Raw genomic sequence first — 23538 nt, 5'->3', positions numbered from 1 at the left:
GGGGTTCAATGCACCCCAAAAATCAGTCCTTCATGGACAGAGGGGCAAGAGAGAAAGGGGAAGAAATGGCTCAATTTTTTTCCTAATCGTGCATCTAAAGTGGAGGAGAAAGTCTTCTTTCCACAGACATCCAAGTTCACTGCCCCATCAAGTCCCAACACAGACATATTAGCTGTCTCCAATCCACAACTGGAAGAAATCAAGAGAGAAGGAGCGAATGCTGAAACTCTGCTCCCAAGGATGGAAATGGGGGAAACGGGAGATTTGCACAGCCCAGAACGTGTGTTCCCGTGCATGGTCCATACCGTCCACGATCCACGTCTTGATTCAGAGACGACTTTTCACAAGACGGTGTAGTACAGCAAAGCCAGGCACTTGGGGGGACAGTATCTCCCCGTCATTCAGGCAGAGAAGGCAGCCCACCCAAAGGTAGACAGAAACTAGGATGTCCAAATCCGATGGCCGAAAAGGAGGAACATCATTACCCCCTTTATGTAACCGTGAGCCACTCCAGTAGACAGAGGCAGTGAATGCAAGTTGAAAGCTCTTGCCTGGCACCTTGCAGGACTGTGGTTACTAGCTGGGCACGAGAGCCGCTCTCACAGAGACGATCATGTCTGGAGCTGGAAGAACTGGAACACCCCTCCATTCAGGAAAACCAAACCCCGGGCTCAGCACAGGTGACGCTGCTCTTAACCGGACGCTGAGACTAATTTATAAATAAATGTATAAATTATACAGGGAAGCCAAATTAATTTGACTTTATTAAAAAACCACCAAGTTTCACCCCCAAGCCCCCTACAGAGGTTGCAAGAAGGAGGGAGGATGTCACTTCATTAATTATGCAGAAAATGCAAAAAACGACCATCCTCTGGATGAGTTTAAAATGAGGAGAAAACCCTTTCAGAATGGGGAGAAATTACTCCCCAAGGCGGCTGAAATTTCTCTTGCAACTTCAAAGGACAATAAATTATTCAAATCGCTCACACCACTCCACTCTCTCCCTTACTCTCTCCCCGTCTCAATTTTATGCTCCCGAGTCAATTAAAGGTTTGGGGGACTTAGGAGAAACTTCCTAGAACGCTAAACTTGTCATGATTTTTTTCCACCCCATGTGTATAAGCTTTGCTTTTCCTCCTTACCCCAAAAGGAAGGAAAAGGCTCTGCCTGTCTGAGATCGGACGCTTTGCTCTTCCGTCTCAACCGTGCCCATCTGAAATTGCAGCACACCTCCGCATCAAGACGACGAGACATACTCAATTCTATGCAAAAGACACCGTGGACACAGGAGGTCAAACCAATTCCTTGCATCCCACCGCTTCCTTGCAGCGTCACCTTGTCAAGGATTCTCTGCAAGAGGCTCAAGCTATACTCGACAGCAGTTTTCCTTGGCAATAATTCGATCTGGGTTAGCCATGACCTCTGCCACAGCCCAGTGCAGCTCTTCTCAGTGACCCAGGCTGGGACGGCAGGAGCTGAAAGCTCTCCTACAGTGGGCATCATTACTATTGATCTGTATTACCGTCAGCAGAGGCCCAACCCAAGATTAAGGCTTCACTGTATAATGGGCATGCCCATAGTAGCAGGCCTTGCCATGAAGAATTTCCAGCCTTATCAAAGGGTGGAAGGAAAAAAAAAAGAGGCACAAAGAGGTGAAGTCATACACAAGCAAATGCCAGGCAGGTCGGCATCTCACTCCAGCGCCTCCCACCATCGCTTCCTGATGGTTCTCGGTCCCCTACAGCGTCTCCAGATGTTAGAGGCAAAGGCCAATCTATTATGCACTGCTTATGCTGGAACTACAGCATGGCTCAGGATTTGGACCTGGCGTTTCACTTGTGCCTGTCAGGCCAGGCCTCTCTTGGTCTGCTATCTGGTACCAGGACAGCCTGTGCCAGGTTGTCAGAGGGTAAATTGGCATCCCACACCTGGGCTAGCCTGGGTGAGGAAGGTGTGTGCAGGACTAAAAGTAAGACTTGTCCAAGGGCAAATGAGTTCCCTGTGAGCCAACGGCCATCCGTACCTGGAGAGGAGATGGGCACCGATGAAGAATCACCAGTGATGCACAACATCTAAGGTTGCAGTGGCCTTAGGACTGGCTTGGCTCATTTTACTTGTAAGATGCCATCAGCTCTTTTCCTGATTTCATCTGAGCGCGTTCACAAAGCTATATATCGCCAGAAGTTCAAGGCAGCTGCAGTGGACGGCAGATGGAACAGCTTTCTCAGAGGTGGGAACTGGGGATACTTAGCAAGAGATGCAAGGGACAGCGGGAGGGTAAAATGAATAATCAGCTGCGAGACAGGAAAACAGAAGACACCGAGCACTTCACAGTCCCATGTGTCCCATGCCCCTGCAGCAGGATGTGCAGCACCAAATCCAAATCTGGACCGATTGCCTTGCAGGATGCTTGGCTTTGACGGCCAGATCACAGTCTCATGCTCTTCAGGCCAGCAAGGGGCTGAGAGATCCTGGCAAAGTCTCTGCTGTAGCGGCAGGCGCTGGTCATGACATAACCCATCATATCCTCCACATACTCATGCCAATGTCCTGGTCAAACATTCCCTGTAAATAAAAGAGGACTGAAGGATACAATTTATATTAAGCTTGGAGTAGATGAGTGCCAGGAGTAGCTTGGTGTGAATTCCTGAAGTGTTTGCTGCAGGTATCCCTAGATCACTGGCCAGATGCATTTATATACATACGGAAAGTATTCCCGTTGCCATTGCAAACGGGTGAGCTGCTTGCTCGAGCAGGGATCATCGTGCTTCGGCCCAGAGGTGGCTGCATCTCAGTGGCCGATAAAGGAATTGCAATATAGACACCTCTCAAGGCAACAGTGTTGGCTGCACAGCACAGCAGAAGCATCTCAGACAAAAGGTGCAAAATGCAGTACAGGATCACGCAGTTTGCTCGGCAGGGTCTTCCAAAGCACGCGGTGCCTCCTCCCTGTAGCCACAATTTTCCAGTCCTGATCTATGTTATTTCTAGCAGTTGAACAAAGCTCTATGGCAAGACCCCTCGACAGAAGTCCAGTTCCTCTACTGATGGACTCTCTCCTCCTGCAAACATTCAAGGCAGGGTCTCCGATGTCCGCTGGCTGCGGCAGCCCCTGTGTGCACCTCATTAGGCACTAATCTAATAAATGCCTACAGGCCTCGGTGCAGCTGAGTGACCCCTTCCCCTACCAAGGCAGCTTTTCAGAAGATGAATAATTTCTTTCCCTGTTCCCACAAAAAAATGCAAACTTTTCTGTTTGATTTAAATAATAATAATAATAATAAGAAGAAAAATAATGGAATGACATCACTCGATTTATCCAGGCAAGGTTTAATTTAATCAGGCACATTAGCAAGGTGAGACACAGGCTTAATTCAGTGTCCTTGGTGGGAAGGTGGCTGGTCTAGTCTCCTTGGCAAAGACAGACTGGAGCGCAGCGTGAGACGGGACAGGGGAGCTACTCAGCAGGAGCTAGACTGAGCCACGTATCTCCCTCCTAGAAACCAGACTGGTGCAAGGCAGTGTTGGGACCCAGAGGCTTCTGAGCCCAGCTCAATAGTACCGGCAGCTGGGAAGAGACCGGCATATGTATTTGCTGCACGCTTATTATACGACCCATTATAGCGCCATAGGGATGCCACAGCAGAGAGGCGAAGGAGTGGGATGAGGAAGGGGCACAGCTCCGGTTGCTTTGCTATAAGCGCTCGGTGACTTGGGCAACCGTGCTCCACCCGGCTTCCCTTCTGAGTCAGTGCCATCGAGGCTCTTCACCCTCTTTCAATGCACTTCAGCCCCTGCGGGCAGAGGGAGTCCGTGCTCTGCCAGTTACGTGCCACCGCTCTTTCTCCAAGCAAACTGCTGCTTGGTGTCTCCTTTTTAACACCTGCCTCCCCTTCCAAACTCACCCCCACTTCTCTCCACCCAGAGACCAATGCAGGCAACTGCTCAACAGCTCTGCGCCCCGAGTCCGGAAGGAGGAGCCCATGCAGGGCAAGCTAAGCTTGTAGGCAGCGAACATGCTTCAAAAATTACTGGTGTAAATAGTGACAGGTTGCAGCACCTGCTTCCTTCCAGGGTAGTGCCAGTGCATCAGTGCAAACTGGTCCCAGTACACACAGTTTTAAGGAGAGAGCTGCCTTCCACCAACACCTTGCTGCTCCTTGAGAAACATCTCCTTATAGCCAGGGCTATCTTAATACCCCCAACAGATGGAGAGCAATGCCTCTTGGTTTTACCAAGAAGCTTTTGTCACCGTGGCCCTCTTGGACAATCCCAAGGACTGAATTGGGGACGTTTCAGGATAAAAGCATGCACAGCCACAGCTTGAGCTAAAGAGCTGGGGTCTTTGGCTGTACTAGACTCACTGCCACTGTGGATTAGGCTAGGAAGGGAGCATGTAGCCAAGGGGCTACGTCTTCACACCGTTTCCAAAGACCAGCCTTAACACTGATCTTTGCAGTCTTGTTTCCCTTCACACGTCATCAACAGTCATTTCTTCGGATGCCTCCTCCTCCACGAACAGGCAGGTCGCACTGCCATCTACCACCAGCCTCCACCCCTGCACGGTAGCGGGGCAGCAGCCGGGTTTAAACGCACACCAGAGCCTTGCTGATTTGCACCCGCCCTGAATTACTGCATTCTGCAAACCGCCAATGGATTACACACAATTAACAAGGGAAAGGGAGCCCGAGTAATGCATCATAAAACGGGCCTTATTCTTTTATTTTGTCAATCGCAATTTAGTTTTAATTATTTATGGTAATACTGAGGAGCATGCTAGCAAGCCTTCTACAATGTGATTTATCTAAAGGAGGAAACCTTAGTCATAAGTAATGCTCACTACTACATCTGCTAGTAAATCTCTGCTGGGGAGAACTCCAGCTCTGTTTGCAAGATGCACCAATTAACAGGTCTCTACTGGAAAATGTAAAGGTTTAATCAATGGGAGAAATCCACTTTAACCGTAAACGCGCTGATTTTGGTTATAAAGATTACACAATTTTTCCAGGGTAAGTGGCTTTTTATCTGCAACTGAGCACTTAAAACAAGCACGTTGTTTCTTCAGGTACGAGACGCATACCGATGCCAGGTCTTGCGTGACCCCTCGCACGACGCTGGCAAAAAATGTGTTTGCACTACTCAGCGAGGGGGCTGTGAAGAGACTCTGCAATCTCCTGGGAATTGTATCCAGCAAGACAAATCTTATTTTGCGTACCCATGCACGCAATAGGAGGCCCCAACATTTTAGCTGCGGAGGCAACGAGACCCAAGCGGGAATCAGGAAGTCTGGGTTTTCTCCCCAGTTCTACCACAAATAAAAATCCCCAAATCTTCCCTCTTTGAGAGCAATCGGGGTAGTAGAGATGATATCTTTTATTAGACCAACAAGATTTTTGCAAGAAAAGATTTTTTAATTGCAAGCTTTCAGGCACAAGCACCCAGGAATTCAGGCACAGCAGAGGAAGAGGCATCCACGTCACAGGGGAAGAAAGCAAGAATAGTAGGCAGAGATCCCAGCTCTTTGCTACTAGCTTACCCTTTCCTCCTATGCATGGGAAGATGCTGCCATGCCGGAGTTGGGGGCCTGTCGCTCTGATGGCTATAAAATCAGGGAACCCCCTACCCCAGCACAGGGAACTGGGAGAGGAAAAAGCAGGTCGCTGTCATGGGCAAGCACCAGCCAAGTGGAAGCCGGCCAAGGGATTACACGAGGCAGTGCGACAGAGCCCAAGGCCATACAAGAGGAGATGACATTGTCAGAGCAGAGTGATGGCTTCTCACAGCCTCAACAGTTGTGACAGACAAAGCTGTTTGCTGTATATATCCCATGCTAGCCAAAGCTACGGGCCCGGGCGGGTATGGGCCGGGGCACCGCCAGTGACACTCGGACGATTCTCCAAATTCAGGAGGTAACAACTCATCACCTTTGGTTTAGCAATCGCTGCACTCTATGGTGCATCCAATCCCGCATCGAGTCACCAGCATCGAATTCTTGGGGATATACAGGGAGAGAATATACAGGTCACAACCTACCCTGGGTCCCACACAGGCAGAAACTGTGACTTCTTCTCCTGCAGCTGGGGGAGGAGGAAAATGTCCTGCCCTGCCTTCTCTCTACCGGCAACCTGAGAGCAGAGAGCCTGCAGCATGGAAGGGAAGCCCTGCTCCCCTACCCGTCCTGGGAGCCTCTGAGAGCAAGCCCCGATTTCAATCCAGCCCTGCAGCAGTGCTCTGCAGGTGTGCGGCAGCTTGCGGGATCTCAAAGCTCTTCAAAAATACCCTGTGACTGAGCCTCACCCCACAGATCCCCCGCACCGGGCAGATGGGAAAACCAAGCCTGCAGGGAGGTTAAGGGGCAGGGACCCATCAGTCAGGTGGAGCAGCTGGCGTCAGTGGGGTTGTGCGGGGCTCAACTCCTATACACATTTAAACAACCGGGTGACTTTCACAGGTGCTCAGCACCCACGTTACACAAATCCATGCATGTGAGTACACACCACATGCAGACCTTGGATTTGTGAGTGTTTGTGCGTGCAAAACTGCCTGTAGGGTTAAAAATATGGGCTTAGGGAACTCACTCCGGGTCACAGCATGTCAGCAGCAGGTACAGCGCTCAGGGGTCCTGACAGCTGGGCTATTTTAAGTATTAAATCATGAGTACATGCACGTATACACACACGACACAATATAGGACTCCCGATTCTATTCTTAGTCTCCTGTTTTCGCCGCTGCACCATACTGACCCTTAGCATGGACACACAGACTGCCCAGCAATGTGGCTGGCCCACGAACAGTACGTCTACGTTGCAAAGAGTGGAGACGCAGTCTGCGTGGGCATCCCCGCGCAGTGTTAACGTAGTCGTGTCAGGTACCAACAACCAGTGCAGCCTGCAGCTACACGAGGTTCAATGTCAGCCGAGTCAATGCTCAGGAAGGTCCTTGCACTGATCTCCAGGCTGCTGCAACTTCCATTCATCAGTCCCCAAGCTAGCTACAGTCAGTCTACGGGAGCTACAACTGCACCGTTAAATTGTAGCAGGCGTACTCAGGGTGACATACCAGGTGGTGTCCCAATTCTGAACCTCCTGGAGGGCCAGCTCACCTCTCACCCCTTGTGACTTGAGGATAGTAAAATGAAAGGCCTTATTGTCCTTCCACGTAGACACAAGCTTCCCTGCATGGAGGGGCTACGGGGTAAACAGCAGAGAGATGAGTGCAGTGCTACAGGATGGCAAAGCCCCGGCCACATCCACACCTGAGACGACAGGGCACATGACAACGAAAGGCCCTGCCATCCCTTCGATCCCCTGAGAACGCATCCTCTTAATAAACCCCAATAATGAAGCAACTGTGTTAAAAGTTGCCCCGGACTGTGCCGACCAAAGCAGCCCCCTCACCAGCTTTGAGCAGCTTTGCTGTGGGAGAAGAAAAGTTATAATTCGATCAGCCTGGAGATGAATATTCCTGCTGTCCCCACCCCGCGACTGGCTTTCATGCTAAGGAGCCTTGCAGGCAAGGTGCTGCGGTTTCTCACAGATGTACTTGAAAGGCCAGAGAAGATACAACACGGTATAGATATCAGCACACTACTTGCCCCCCTCCCAATTTGGGAGTCTCAGGGGAGATTGCAAGGATTAAACGGGCTATGGAGACTCGCAGAAGTGACTCGCGGGGCAGCAATGATCTCACGGGTAGGACAACAGTCGGAGGGCTGCAGACTCCTGCATTAGGGATAAGCAAAAGCCCTGGGGAGTGGGGGGGGGTATAGTAACCGGCCATTTAAAAAAAAAAGACAATGCTGCTGGTCACTAGGCCTTCTCCATCCCTGAGGACTGAGCCGCACTCCTGGTCCCCGCTGCATGAGGAAGCAAGGTGGCACGAGGGAGGCCGGAGCAAAGGGGCAGGAGGGGTCACTTACTTTCAGCCACACAAGCAATCAGGAGCAAGGACAGGAGGGTCACGAGAGGGATGAACGAAGGCATTCCAGGGCCGGGAAGGATCCGCATTCTTGGCAACGACCTCCGACCCCCGCCGAATAGGCTCCAGGTCAGCAAAGCTCGCGGCGTCTCCGAAGCGACGTCAGCACCTGCGGACACAAGAGGAGCGGGCGGTTAGACGAGCTGGGAGCAAACATGAGCCTCTATGGGAAGGAGAGACCTGGGCATGGCCCCTCCTCGGGAGCCGCGTGGAATATCTGATGGATTAGCATGGTGCATCCGGGCTCATGGCTTCAGTAGATAAATGGCGAGCTGCTCAGAGGCACTCACACAAGGGAAAGGCCAAGGGCAGGAGATGAGAGGAGAGGGCAGGCAGGAGGCAAAGGCCCCTGCAGAGCCAGGGTGTAAAGTCGAACCCACCCACCCTCCCTCCCCAAGCCCTGCAGAAAGGCAGCATCGAGCAACCAGCGCCCCAGGCAATGGGGTGTGAAATGATCCGACCCAATGGGCCCAGAGACCCTCTTGCAAATGCAAAAAATGGGAGAAAGAAAAAACCCAGGAGGAGGGGAGCAAGGAAGCGGGGGACTGGGATGGTTTTCCCCACCATGCCCATCTTTGACAGCTGCTGCTGAAGCTATTTGTGTCTGGGGAGGGATCTTCTCCCCTCTCAGCCAGGCCCTCTGAGCAGCACAGCCATCACCTGTGGGCAAGCGAGTACCAATCCCACTGCTGGGCATGCACCTAGGGCAGCTGCAAAAATTGTCTCTAGACTATAAATGCAGGGAGGGGAAAGGCCTCCAGGTCTGACTGCCTCCTCCCTGATAGCCGTGCCTCTCTGCCTCAGTTTCTCCATCTGTAAATGGGGTTCATGATCCATCCTCACCTCACAGGGCTCAGGAGCCATGTCGGTTGATTTGAGCCAGACCGTTAACATAAGCATCTAACCCCGGTGTCGATAAAGGATGGCGCAGGAGAGGCGGGAGCGAATCCTTGCTCAATCAATTCAGCAAGCACGATCGCAAAAGCACATTAGAAACATTTGGGGCCACGTTCTTGTCTGCAGCTGCTCATTACAATACAGATGTAGGTGTTGGGGTCTGGTCCTGGCTGCGAGACCTGAAGCGCCCGGGCAAGACAGAGGTGCTCAGCCAGTGGAGGATGACGTAGGGCACGTCTGCTCCACCATGCCCGTTCTGCCCCTTCCCCTGGAGCTGCACGATGGGAGGAGGTGGCTGGCACAAGAGCTGCCTCCTCCAAGAGCCAGTGGTTCAGGGAGAGCGGGATGTGCAAACTGGCTACTTATGGCCAGACGCTTGTCCCTTTGCACCGTGGAAGTGGCAGGCAGGGGCCGTACTCGCAGCAGCAGAGCTATCAATAGCTCGAACACTTTCTCCAGCTTGAAAGTCAGGCTTTGCCTTCGAGAAAACAGAAAGAGAGAGAGAGAGAAGACGGCAGCCCTCTCGTAACGGAGCTGTCAGCGGAGATGCCAGCTGTTTGACTACAAACAGGCCCGAGATGCTAGGACAAAGGGGAAGGATTTGCTTTTAACAAAGGATCCCCTTAGATCTGGGGAAGGCTCTTTCCTGCTGGAAGTTCCCTCCTTTAAGAACAAACACACAACAGGGTTTACTGCCCTTTGGAAGAGCAGAGGGAGACAGAGATTTTGCAGCAACCAAAGGCTTTAAAAGGGATACGCTGGAACCTGGTCCCTCCGAGAGCTATCACAGCCCCAAATCAGCGGGAGACGCCGTCGAAACGGGTGTTTTACTCTGTCTGTGCTAGTAAAACATCAAGGCAGTGTTTTTAGAGAATTAAGAAGGAAAATATGAAGGACCATAAATATTACAGCCTGGGAAGTTCAACCCCCCAGAGCAGCATCCACCCAACAGGCAACGCTGGGTTCGTCCTTTTAGATCAGAGCACGCTCCATGCGCGTTGTCAGCAGGGATCCTGGTTTCCTCCGATTTAAAAAAAATCCCCAATTTTCAGATGAAAAAAAGTAGTAACCTAAAAGCTACGTTTCCATGATTAAAACAAAACACTGCTACTAGATAGATACATATATAATGGTGTTTCATTCTGATCATGGAAAAATGTGGAGTTGGGGTTACCGAGAATTGGGGATTTTTATTTTTTTAAATCAGAGAAAAGCAGGGTCCCCGGCTGTCAGTCTCTCTCTCTCTGATGGCTTTTGAAGCCAACGTTTGTGGGGGTACGTGCGTGGGTACGTACGTCTGTGAGACACGGGAAAGGATGGCTCAGCCGGGGGGGTTATTCCGCAATGTCTGTTCTGCGAGAAAAGCACAGCAAGGCGAGAGGCAAACTTAACAGGCAGGTTTCATAGGGCCCTTGGGCTAGGAACAACGGGGGAGTGTGTGTGTGTTTTGTGGTTTTGTTTTTGGGTTGTTTTTTTCCAAATAGAGGCAGGCAGAGTTCGAGGGCATTATGAATAGTTGTGATGGCAACTGTTCATTACGGGAGGGCTGCGCTGTAAATGCTGCACGACGTAAATCGAATCAAGTTGCTTGCAGTTGGTTCCTTTCCTCGCTCCCTTGCTAACCGTGATAGAGTAGCTTCTGCGCCCCGGCGGTTGGGAGGGATTTCTCCCAACTCTGGTGTTTTTCGGCGCTTAACATTTCAACCCTGGGCTTGCTCATCCTGCCGCTGAGAAGTTCGGCTTGTATTTATCTAAGTGGAAGCCCCCTGCGGTCCGACGAAGCGCTGGTAGCGGTCTCCGTGCGAGACTGAACGTAGAGCCAGAGTCGCGCGGGCAGACGAGAAGCAACGCCGCCCCCCCAACAAAATGCTCCCCTCTCGCCCTCAACCCTTCACCGAGTAACAGCAATTAGCTCAGACAAGTCATCTGGCATGGTCTGCCGGACCTGAACCGCGGTGGGGAGGGTGGGAGGGATGCCCGGCAGCCCTGCACTTCCAGGCCCTGGGATGCGTTTCATGCCGCATAATGGGCTGCGAGCGAAAAGGTCTGGTGATGGGGATGCTGCAACAGCGCCGGGATTAGAGAAGGAGATGCCAGAGGGTGACACTTCCGCTCTGGTGCTAATGTGCTTCCCGAAGCCCTTGACAGAGATGGAAAGTGCTGGCAGAGATATTAGGACACGTCAACCTCAATCCAGCAACTCATCCTTCAGAGCAGGTACGTCACCGGGCTTGTCTCCCCCTGGACTCAGGATTATCAGGATGGCGAGATGTGCACCCATCCGGATCCCTGTGCAAACGAAGGGGAGGCTCAGGAGGCGACGAAGGCAGCCAAAGCTGCTCTGTTTTCTTGGTATCCTTTGCACAATGGCTCCTGGCAATGGCAGCCTTGGCACGGGGTGGGCTCATGAATCCGGTTGCCAGACTCTCCACTCCCAAGCCCCCAGGTCTTTCTTTCACAGGCTCCTGGACCAGCACACGCCAACGGTACATCTGGGCTGCTTGCCAGACCCATGGGAAAAGGCATACGCCCTCCCGCTCCACCCAAACCCACCTCGTTTCAGGCACGGACGTTTCTTCCCGCTCTCATGGAAGCTGACGCCTTTAAGAATGAATGCTACTGACCCTAATAATAAAGATCCTTGTCATTTGTATCCCCGGCAGCTTTCCCATATGCACGCTATTTGGGTTCAGCATGGCAGGCCTCGCTCACCTCCAGCATGGGTATGGGCAGTTGGGAGCTGCAGTGAGTAATGCTCACATAGTACTGATTTCATCACATCCTATCTCCCACCCTGCGTCTGTACACGGTCTGCCTTTGGACAGGCGTCTCGTTATCCTGCCAGCCTGGAAAGCACCCAGCCAACCTATCAGCACTGCAGAAAATAGGTGCAACAGCAGAGGTCTCGCACAGTTCTTCTGCCCTGGAAAGTCTTAACGAGTGCCTGTGACCGAGGGTCTTCTATGGCTCGGGCAGGGCCGATGTTCGTCCAGCTTGATTAGAGAATGCTGTTGAGTGAAGCTCAGGCCCAAAGCCCGGTCTGAGCTCTACTAGGCGTACAAGAAAAGAGACTAATTGCAGGGGAAAAACTCCTTTAAACTTGTTCTTTCCTCTGCCTTCCCCAGTGCCCCTGACCTTTCGTGGTTTGCAGAGCGCAAGCTATTTTTGCATGCCTTGTACAGCACTGTGCACACGGCCAGACTTACTACATTTAGCCTGGTTTGCTGCAAATAGCCTGACAGAGCGGCCCCAAACAACTGGCCCAGACAAGGGAGGCTGGGATTTGCAGAGACCTCAGGGAAGCAGGCTGTAAGGGTAAAATTCTCCAAAGCACCTAGAGTGACTTAATCACTTAAGTCCCAATGAGACTCAAAGGGACTTAGGCTAAGCCACTAAGGTGCTTTTGGCTATTTTACTCCCATTGACTCCCATTGCAGTGGGAGTTGGACACTTAAACTCCCTTAAGCTACTTTGAAAATCCCAGCCAGGGGATGGAGGAGGGGGGGTTTATCTAGGGACCAGCGCACCCAGCACTGTTCTCAGCAGGAAATTAAATGCTGGCCACCTAACGAGGGAACGTGGAGGTGAAATGCTATTTGGAAGGGGAGAGGGAAGTGCTTCTCAAGGAACTGCACATGCACAAAAAAACTTTCCCCTGGCCCTTGTCACCATGATGAGCTTTTTCCATTTTCTAGGACATTGCTCCCGTGCAGCCCTAACAGTCTATTATAGCCAGCGCCGTCCAGGCAAGGGGCCGCACGGGGAACTTTCCTCCTCCTCCTGGCATCCTCGCTTCAGTTTTTACTGCACGTTAATAAAGGGCAACGGGTCACCTCATTTCCTGCACCGACAAGCTTTTTCGTACAAAAAATAAAGCTTTTAGCACATCAACCACCCAGCCTCATCTCCTTGCCAAAAATGAAATATGACATCTAAACAGCCGGCCGTGCGTTTCTCTCTCCCTGCTCCTTTCCGAGCCAGTGTGGTCTGACCCACCCAAGCAACCCAATCGAGACGTGACCCGAAACGCCAGCGGGTTGCGTGATGTGGGCATCTGCTTGCTTGGAGCCCATTATGGGCAGTCTTGCCAGGTCTCCACGCGTGGGTCCCTCTGTTGCTCCAAAAGCAGGTCCCTGTTGGGGCACTTTGAAGCCACAGAGAAGCCACCACCGAGATTGGGGCCTGCATGCAATTTTTGCACCAAGATTGCCGTCTCCGGGCCCCTGGGTGCAACATGCAATTATCACTGCTCAATTAACTGGCAATCCTTAAGAGCGCAAGCAAGACCTCACACCAATGCCAAGCACAGCCGGCATTCATTTGGATGCCCTTCCCCTCGCAACAGGGAAACAAATGCACTCCAGACTTCCCCGTTCCCACTGAACCCAGCAAAGGGAAAAGCGGGCTCTCCCACCCAGCCCAGCTCAGCTCATCTTGGCCATCAAATCCCAGCCTGGAGCTCTCCTGTGTGCTGATCCCAACCAAGATGCACACTGCTTCCCACCCAGGGTGACCAGCAAGCCCATCCTCAGAGGGGACCGCCGAGTTTTTCAGAGGCAGCAGGCTCAATACAAGTCTTCCCAACAACATGGAGGCATCCAAAGCCCTGCGTGCTTCCAAAATAAATAAATGAAACCCCCAAGGCAAGCCTATACTTTCCAAAGTAATTAGTGGGTTTCGTTGCCCAACTCAAGATGCCATGCAGAGGACAGAGACACAGTTACATTGCCTGATAGAAATCAAGCCCTTCCCCCAGAAATCAAGGCCCTCAAACAAAAACCCAAATTCCACAAACCCCTTTGGAAAATGCAAGCCACAGGTTTCAGCTCCCACGGGTGGATCAAGACAGTCCTAGAGCAACCAGCAAAGCCCCTCAGTGGATACAGCAGTAATGCCACGCTCCAGTATCTCCAAACTAATTTACCAAAATCAGGTTATCCTCCATGGAGAAACTGAGGCAGAGAGAGGGAGAGACAGACCTTGGATCATGGTAATATGCCTGCCACCTATACAGCTCGTTTCCATCACGGGTCTCAAACCACTTAACAAAGTAAAGATCACGTCCATTTTACAGATGAGCTGCGGCGCAGAGAGGGAGAGCGCTTGCCTAAAGTTGCCCGTCAGTATTCCCAGGGGTATAAGGCAGATCTGCTTACTCCCAGTCCCTTTCTCCAGACTTCGCCTCCAGTCGGGATTTTCTGCACTCACGGCCCAGCTCTAGCGCTCCTGCTCTGTGCAAATATTTAATCAGCCCAGCCCTGTCCCTGTGCAACAGGGGCAAAGAGACCAGGGAAGGGGTGCCATGTTCTTCGTTCTCCGCAGCTGCTGCAGGGCATCCCGGTACGCAGAGAGTTAAACTACGGCTGGGGAAGGAGGCAGGCAGGAGAGGTCTGAGCTGTGTTTAAATCGTCAGGAGAAATTAATTTCCCCCCCCATCTTCCCTACGGTGACAGCTCTGACAAGTGGTGATGAATTTGTTGTGTCCACCGTGTGTTTAGCAGGTGCAGGGTAGCATGGAAAGGGGGCAGAGGAAACCGCCACTGCGACCACAAAGAGCAGATGGATCAGCAAAGGATGGGGGAAGCACCGGTCCCGCTCGCTAGGCCTTGCAAAATGCAAACACGCACCCCGGCCGCGCCGGCTCGCTTGGCGCAGCAGCCCTGCCGACAAAGGCAGGAGGACCCAGAACGACCCCTTGTGTTATAACAAAGCCCACGGCAAGAATGCCACCCCCCGCCGCCGCCAAGTATCAGCAGTGATCTGCAGCATCTCTTTGGAGAGAGACCCGAGTGAGACAGGCGAGGGTCCCCAGAGGAGACCCGCCAGCATCGTGCTCCGAACAGAGCTGAGCTGCGGCTCCCCTACACCAGCCCTCCCCTACACCGCATCCGCCTTCCCTTGCTCCTTTCTTTAGGGGTGCTGAGCAGCCCCCGAGGAGACAGCCCGGAGAAGCCAGAGCTAGGGAAGAACAGGCACTGCTGGTCTCGCCTGGGACAGCGAGGACCTGCGCAGGACCCTGCAGTCACCTACAGTAGTGTAAAGCAGGCTCGAAACAACCCAGTCAGGCAGCTTTCTTCTGCACCGACGGAAATGACAGTACAAGGTGCAAGGCAGTGTAGAAGCGGGCCCATAGCGTCCTCCCCGCCCCCTTGTCTCTCTTTCTTTACATGAGACCCTTCAGCATTTACCAACAAATCACTCCAGATCAGTGCTGAGCTGCTGACAGCACTGGGGATGACATCTCCTTTTGGCTCACTTTAATACTTTGCATTTCTTGTACAGCATCTCTCTTTCTCATTTTTTCCTCCTTTTTTTTTTGTCATTCATCATCAACTCCTCAGTCCAGATGCCTGATGGAGCCGGGGAGCTCCTTGGGGCACGGGCTGTGTTTTGTCTCTAAGCCTGCCACGCACATGCCAACAGGACTGTGTAAATAATCATCAATCATCATTATCTCATGGCATCAGCAGCACAGTGCACTATCTAAAGCCCCCAAAGGCAAAAGCTGGGTATCGGCAAGCCTGCAGGAGAATGAAGCTAAATGCACCCCCAGCCATTCACTGCACAGAAACACAACCGTTCTGGATGCACACGCACTTGTGCACAGAAAAAAAAACACACGTGCTCGAAGAGGGACACCCCACCACAATCAAAATGATCCCTGGGGGAGGAGAGGAAGGCCACCCTCATCCGCTTAGGGACTGCGGACGCAGCCTCGGGTGACTCTGGTGCTCAATACGTTGCGTAGACAGTGACTGCCAGGGCAGCCGAGGTGGGCTGGGGTTTGTTTATGAGATGGACTCAAATGACCGAGGATGGCGAACCAGTTCTTTAAAAAGGAAGAACAATGTCTTCTATCCAAAGTGTAACCAGCCTGCAGCATGGGATGAGTGCAGAGCACATCTAAATAATACACACGCGCATCAATTATTAATCCACCATAAATGCGCCCATCCACGGTAACTGCACGTATGCAACATCCCTCCTCGGAGACTGGAAAATTGCTAGCGGCCAAGTTGGCCGGCACTACAGACCTGCGGGTTCGCTTACGGCTGCAAGCGGTGCTGTAGGATTTGGGCCCCGGATTTAACAAGCAAGCGCACAACGTGCTCCCTCCTTCACACACCCTCCCTGCCTCGGAGGATTCTGCCCCAATGATCGGGACCCCGTTTCTAGCGGAGCTCTCTGGTTTGGGTGGCCCAAAGGAGAAGATTGCAATTGCCCTTTCAAGGGCCTGAGTGCCTGTCCCACAGAGGAGTGGGGAGAGCACATGGTTCCTGCCTCTGATAAAGCCCATGTTAATAAATAAATAGGATTTAATAACGTTTTTGGTAGGGAGCAGGGCCAGAAAGACCCAAGCACTCCACCACCGCTGCTCAGCCAGACTTTCAGCAGTGTTAACTCATTGTCTTGCCCCTTATGACTTTATTCAGAAACATGCTTAGTCCGCAGGGTTGATCGAGGGTCACAAATAGGATCCTCGTGTTTTCACCACGGACTGCAGTGCAGCATGGAGATACCCACGCTGGCTGGGGTGCCAGCAGCAGCCTAACTAATGGCACTCAGGACAGGCTAATATACCCTGCCAAGAAATGCATCTAGGTCACTGGTTTCCATCTCTTCCATATGAGGCTACCTCCACTCCCGGGACCCGACTCCTTCTTAGCATGAAATAACCCCACTCCCCTCTAGCAAAATGGGGAGGGCAGGGGGCAAAGCCCCACAACACCTATTTATGGTTGGGAGCCACAGTGATCTACGCCGGCTCAGGCTCCCTTATGGCACAAGGGATTTTCCAGCTGCAAATCTGGCTCCCTTGTGGCACAGCACGTGGGTGCCTCGAAACCACGAGTGGCTCCTGACCAGTCTTGCTGGAAGCGTCTGCAGCAAAGGTGACGCCCGTTGTGCTAATCGGCTGCTCTGCAAAGGCTGTTGGCAGCTCCAACACGTAGGCCACGCAGGACATCCGAGACTGACCTCTAACCCCCCCTTATTCTAGGCCAAAACTGCAGCATTGCAGCAGGCAGAGCGACCTCTGCCCTTGGCAGCTGCGACAAGGAGAAAGGTTTCCTCTTCCCAGGAAGAAGGGAGCCTCCTTCACCAGCCTGGACCCCATAGAAAATCAAGTGGAAAACCAAAAAAAAGAGAAGCGGGAGTTAATTAGGGATGTCTGGGTGCTCCGTCAACTCTGACTCAAGGCGCGGCGCTGGCTGAAGATGTCACTAGACCCTCTCGCTAGAACGGCCTTCTCATTACCCCCGAGGGCTGATCGATCGCCTCCTTTTGTTATCTTCATCTGTGCTCAGGCTCCTCCGAGCTCTTAATTGGAAGCCCTGTTCCAGCGTACAAAGCCCCGACAGGACAGAGAGAGATGTCTGCTCGCTTGCTGGTTAAACCAGGGCAGGAGAAGGGAAAACTCCTGTATTTCCAGCCTGCTTGAATGAAGCCTGCTTTCGCAGGGCTGAGCTTTGCCTTCCCCTTTGCTGGCCTGTAGCTTCTCTGCACGGATGAGAACTTACTTGCATTGCTCGACCCCAACCCGCTGCGGCTGTCAGAGATCCTGCCCATCCGCTTGCTCCCATTGGGACAAAGAGGGACAGGAGGTTATGAGGTCCCACTCCTCAAGGTGGTTAGTGGGGTTGGGAATTGGATCCGATTCCTCACCCACGTCTCACCAGGTGCAGCTGCCTACTCCTCTTCCTTCAACCTCACATGTCCTCCCTAGAGACCCCCTTTTTTATTTTGCTGTCCTGAATGCACAGTGAGGGGTTAAGAGGATTTGGTTCTGTGCGTCCCCAACAAGCTTGCAAGACAGAAGATGGGCAAATCCCTGCCCTTGCCCTGGCAGAAGTCCTCCGTCTCAGACCACGGGCCAGAGACAGATTAGGAGAAGGAGAAGAAAACATGCATCACGCCCTGTGATCCCATCTGAACGCAAGAGCTAAGCTGCGATCACACGGGGTCAGCACTTGGTGTAGAAAGCAGGGGGAACTGGGAACCAGAAGCCCTGGGTCTTATTCCCAGCTCTGCCACTGGCTTGCTGAGTGACCTTGGGTGAGTCATGTCTCCACTCCGGGCCTGTTTTCCCTTTTTCCTGCCCCATCTCTTTGCTTCAATGCTCAGGGCAGAGCCTCAGGAAGACGCATGATACAACCACCATCAAATGGCACCAGATGATGACAAGCAAGCCAAGGAGACCTCTTTCCGCTCAGCACCTGCGTTGGTGGGGGCTCCGCTTTTCTGCTGCAACTTTTATTTTCCAGTTCGGATGCAAAACCGAGAGCCTGCTCACATACTGGATCATCAGTCTCCTCATCCAAGCCATGGGTCCAACCTCAGGTAGCTTCACCTTGCCCACTCATCTCAGGTGCAGCAGAGATGCTCTTTCCTGCAGTGGTGCAATTTTAATGCCAATCCAACCCAGAATTAGCTTTATCCCACTGGAAGGGCAACCCATGCACAGTACATCTACTGCACAAAAGACAGGCGTCCTGTGTTTACAAGCATTTTGAGGTTCCTTCTGTTCCTTTCATAGAGCTTTTTAAAAAAAAAAAGAAAGAAAAATCCTGTGGGGACCTCTGAAAAAACCACCTGCAACACCAGTTTTGCAAAAAAAGCCACCTCTCTAGAGACAGGTTATTTTTCTGGCCAGCAAGTTAAGTCACTAGGATTCTTTTTTCATTGCAAATCATCCTGGTAAAAGCCTGCAAGCAGCTTTTGTACCTGGGCTAGCAAAATCCATGGTGAATGTGGAAGGCTGCAATGCATGCACACAAACATGCACACCCCTGCTTTCCGCTGGGGTGTGATAACTCTAACAAGTGTGCAATGGATTCAACACTTAAAAGCCTTCACCCTGCAGTTTCACAGATCCGGTGTGCCGTGAAATAAGGCAGGGCCAGGAGACCACTGCTTTTCTCCATTTTTTGCCAGGCAGGAAGAGCACTGCCTCATCAAAGCAGATTCTTTCCCTGTTAATGAGCACCATTACAGGAAGCTTTTCAGAGCCCAAGTGCCTGCAACGACCCCTTTGCCTGACCAACTAGAGAATGAGCGTTCAGTAATGACTTGTCCATCTTTGGAGGCAGCGAGCCAAACAGGAATGGGGCCAAGAGCAAATCTCTTTCTTAGGACACGCACGAGCCGCCATATTGCAGAACATGCTTTTATTCTCTCTGCGCCATCTGGAATGGCAGGGAAATGCAACTTTCTTGTCCCTGTCAATTAGTGAAGGGCAGGGAGCTGCACTTGTCTTAAAGGGAAAAGCCTCTTTTCTGCATTTACAAAAGGTGACTTGCAAAAGGAAGGGTAACAAAGGTGTGATGCCTCCTTTGCTTCTCCGTGACAAACTCCATTTATTAATGCTTCTCCTTCGACTCTGCACCGCAGCTCTCCATTCCCTCCTCTTGAGAAACAACTCTCCCTTCCTCATCGCCAGCCACGACCGGCAAGGACTGGGACAGACATTGTATAAACCAGTTGGAGCCAACTCAGTTAAGTCCGATGCATTCAACCAGGTTAATCTCAAACCGGTTTCAGCCATCTTCAAAACTGGTGTATGTGCACTAAACATCTGTTCTGTTACAGGTTTAAACCAGTTTCTGATCACTTAAACCTGGTTTGTGTGTAATGTCTGTCCCTAGCCCGAGAGACCAGAAGTGTTTTCCTTTGTTTCATCCTGACGCAGTATTCTCCAAAGGCAGATTTATCTGGCAGGTCAAGGGGAAGGCAGGAGTGAGGTCCTGCTGCACCGTGTCAATTCATCCGTGCAGCCCCTTGCGCTCGAAGTGATGGGCAGACCTGTCTGCGAGCCAGCCAAGCGCCTGTGGCTGTGTGAGGGTCTTCCATACAAGTGGAGGCAGGAGAGACAGAGAAACAGAAGGCTTTGCTGAAAGAATTGCTTGCTCCTACCCCTGTGCTGCTGACTCCCTTTGCCTCAAGGAAATCCCATGCGGAGGCATCGTAAGGTAGTTCAGGCCATTTTCCACCTGGTTATACACCCCCTCATAGTCTTTGTCTTATGTACAAGCAGAAATGTCAGACTATCACCCCTGTAACCTGGCAATGAATTCTCATAAGAGTCCTGAAAGCTAGCAGGGGTTAAGGGACTTGCCAAAGGTGACACGGGAAGTCTGTAGCAGAGCCAGGAACCAAATTACAGTCCAGCCTATTGCCTTAACCACAAAGCTGCTCCCTCCCTCCGCACGCCTGATGGTTTCAACCTCAGCAGCCCTGCCCCTGCCCTTTATCTTCACAAGCAGAAACAACGAGTTTTGTGCAACTTCCATCAGTGCTGTGGTTTTTGCTGGAGCCTTTCTCTCTTCTGCAGAGAAACAAAGTCCCAGGGCATTTTTCTTGAAAGAGCTGGGGTTTGCTCAGGAGCCCTTGGTGTCAAATCCCCCATCCTTTCACCCTCAGCGTCCTGCATTTCAGGGGCTGCATGCACGGGACGGCCCTTCTGGACAGGTCCGGTCATTTCTACTCTACCTACCTCCCACCTCCACATCTCCATCTCGTTTTTCAATGCGGAAAGTGGGCCGCAAACAGCAGTAAAATGGCACCTCTGGGCTGGAGCAGCGTGTTTCACTAGAAGCAGCTCCTCCTTGCAAATCAAACGCTGTTTGCAAGCCCAGGCAAAGAGCGCTGCAACGCAAGCCGCAGGGAGACGGGCCGACCCTCGGAGCGCGGCTCCTCCGAGGGACGTGCAGCAGGTCGTGTGGCCCAGGGCCCTCGGGCAGGCTGCTCCCAGCAAGGGCACCGTCACCCCCAGCTACGTTAACATGTCTGATGAGCAAAGCTCTTGCTGGAGAGAGGCTGATGGATTTTCCTCCATCCTCGGCCTGATAATCAGAGGCACAGAGAGCTTCTCCCCCTCCCTCCGCTAGACTCCCGGGGAAGCGGGTGAAACCGAGGCAGGGGCCAGAGACTAACTTGGCAGGGGAGAGGAGAACAAGAGCGCCCTGCTTCCACGTGGGGGACAGGGGAGGCTTTTAGGAGGGAAGGGTTGTGGCTCCTGTAAAGAGGAGCCCAATTAGAGCTTTTAATGATGCAAGTCCAGGACCTCACTCAGCCCCCGTGCCCTCCCCCTGATGCTCGCTTGGCTAATAACCAGGCGCTGCTAAGGAACAAGGGGGTTTGTGCCGCCTTGAATATTTATGACAAACTTGGGTTGCCTTTTCCTCTCTGTAATGATCCTCTGCTCCCCCCACCCACATTAAACCCCCCCATTCCCTTCTGTTAATGAGTCTGTTGCTGCTCATATCCAAGCAACTTCATTTCCTCTCCTCCCTGCATGCTCCATCCCACCCTGCTCTACCCTCCAGCGTGCCAGCTCGTCTCCTGGGCCAGGCCGGGACGCTGGGGCGTTTTTTATTTCCACTGCCGCCTGGACTCTGGCTCTCTCGTTAATCTAATTGTTCTCCTAATGAAGATCTGCAATTCCTCAAATGTTAATTACCGGCAGCAGCTGCAGTGCTCTTGCTCCCTCTTCCCAAGAATGCTCTCGTTTGCCACGGCTCAATTTAGTTTGGGGAAGCAGGGTCGGGGTCAGGAGGAAAACGTCCCAGCTACAGACTCTTAACCACCACTGCTCGCCGATCCCAGGACCTTTCGTGACTCTCCAAACCAGAGAGCATCGTCCCACGTCTGAGCTGGCCTCCATCTCGTACTTGTCCCTCCTCCCGGGGGAATGACCGCTGGAGAACTTCCCATTTCTCCCAATTCTTCCCCCTTCCATGTCATTCGAAGTCGCAACCTCAGAGCCCGTCATTTCCCCAGCACTACAGACGCGCCAAGACCCCTGACATGTCAGGAGGAAGGATGGGATGGGAGAGGGATGAACTGCCAGCCTGAGGACTCAGCAAACCCTTTTCTGCAGAGGCCTGGGTTAGCCTGCGGTCACACAAACATTTTGCATGCCCCCTCCAAGTTCTCTGCAGTGCTCAACCCTGCTGATCTGCAGTTTGTGTCCTGCCTGCGCGCTTTGCCCCTTTGCAGCTAGAGAGGACAGAGTTGTGCAAAGACCCAGAATGCCAGCCAAAGCCCCTCCACCTATCCATCCAACAGGTAGCCACACATGCCCACCTTGCCCAGTGCCCCTCCACCCTAGGAACAGGTCCTCCAGCCTCAGTCTGTTCTGCCCCTAACTATGCTGCGGTCTTCTAATTATGACAGCAAATGAGGAGGCAGGGCTGTGCAACCTAGCTGAGCGTCCATATCTAGCCCGCACGGGGGGGGGCTGACGGGAGTGCTAAAGTCACATTGCTGCTAGATCAAAACCCTACAAAACTTAAGTGCACGAGCAAGCACGGCGATGCATTTGTGCATCATCCTGCACCGCAAAGCCCACATCCACGACTAGGGCTCCTAGGCTCGGTGGTAACAAAGATGGAGCAGCCGTGGAAGGGAGAGCACGTGCATGTGCGGGCAGGGGAGACGGGAACAAAACAGGGATAGGGCACAGCCATGCAAGGCTGGCGAATCGATGAGGCAGCCCACGACGAAGGGACCACAGGAAGCCAGGGGGAGGGATGCACTCACTGCCTTTATACTTGAGCTCAGGCCATTGCTTGTTCCACCCACAGGAAGAGAAAAAAAACCCAGGAGAAGGAGGGTGGCGATGGGAGACCTTGAGTGCAATTGCAAGAATAGAAAGACATGCTGCCCTGTGGCTCTGCCCGCCGAGGCTGGGTGCCAGGCAGACGGGCTGGCAGAGAGGGCTCCAGGGGATGGCCCTGCCTTGCCGACACGCAGCGAGCTGCAAGTTGGAAGTAGAGCAGCCCCCGACTGCCGCCACTCAAAGCGGTGCCGTACGTCTTGCGGTGATTTCCGTCTTGCATCCCACTTTTCCAGCAAACGGATGAAATCGCTGGTCTTCCGAGCAAATGGTTGGGAGGCCTCAGGGCGGCACCGAGGGAAACCAGGGAGTTTGGAAAAGCCCAGCCTGTGTATCTGAAGGAGCCCACCTGCCTCTGGATTTCAGTGGTAGATGGCTGGCTCATCCCCTCCGCATACTCCGCTCCCGTGGGCCACGTAACGCAGTTTATCTGTGCAAGAAATGCTATCGGCAGCTCATCCCTCCCTATCAAGAGCGGTGGCATGTCCGCCGAACGTGCGCATGTGCGTGCAGAGTGGGAGGGGGAGACGCGGAGGGGAAGACATGCCCATCTGGGAGAAGGATCCCAGCCAACCCCTCCGCTGCAAAAAATAAAAACAAGTGGAAACAAAATTATCGGCTAAAGGAAGCAGCTGGAATGACTGAAGCCAGCGAAAGCTCAAGCAGGCACCTCATGCCAGCGCTGAGCAGCCAAAAATACACGAGGGGAACAAACAACCGAAAAAAAAACCCGCAAGAGTTTGCAGCGACAAAGGCAAACAAATAGATTTGTGAATAAATATTGATTTCACAGGAAGTCGAACGAGCCCATCCAGAATGAGACGCGGAGATTGGCAGCTGCCCCCCCACCCCTCTCCGGGAGGACTCGGGGACCGGGAGGCAAGGACTCGAGTCCCGTTGCAGGGGGCAGGTGTCGGCCTGCCCGAAATCCTGGCCCCTTCTGCGCTAGGCTCCCTAGGGCACTAGCTGCGCTTGGAAATGTGGGGCTGGGATTTTCCAGGGAGTTTTTGGACTTGTCTGCTGGGTCTCCAAGGCGCTGGGACACGTTT

At 52.6% G+C, this 23538-nt stretch overlaps 1 protein-coding gene across 18 annotated transcripts in view; it reads right to left on the bottom strand.

Annotated features, from left to right (window-relative positions):
* PTPRS (protein tyrosine phosphatase receptor type S) overlaps window positions 1-23538 on the bottom strand; it is a 199905-nt gene that overhangs the window by 104480 nt on the left and 71887 nt on the right. For all 18 annotated transcript variants that reach the window (XM_059719988.1, XM_059719970.1, XM_059719972.1 and 15 more), the window contains exon 2: window positions 7919-8086. In XM_059719988.1, the coding sequence (XP_059575971.1) occupies window positions 7919-8086 (168 nt within the window). The remainder of the gene's footprint in view (window positions 1-7918; window positions 8087-23538) is intronic.

This window comes from Alligator mississippiensis, chromosome 16 (genome assembly GCF_030867095.1).
Source record: "Alligator mississippiensis isolate rAllMis1 chromosome 16, rAllMis1, whole genome shotgun sequence".
NCBI lineage: Eukaryota > Metazoa > Chordata > Crocodylia > Alligatoridae > Alligator > Alligator mississippiensis.
The sequence above is the reverse complement of the archived record's forward strand: the minus strand, read 5'-3'. Positions and strand labels throughout refer to the sequence as shown.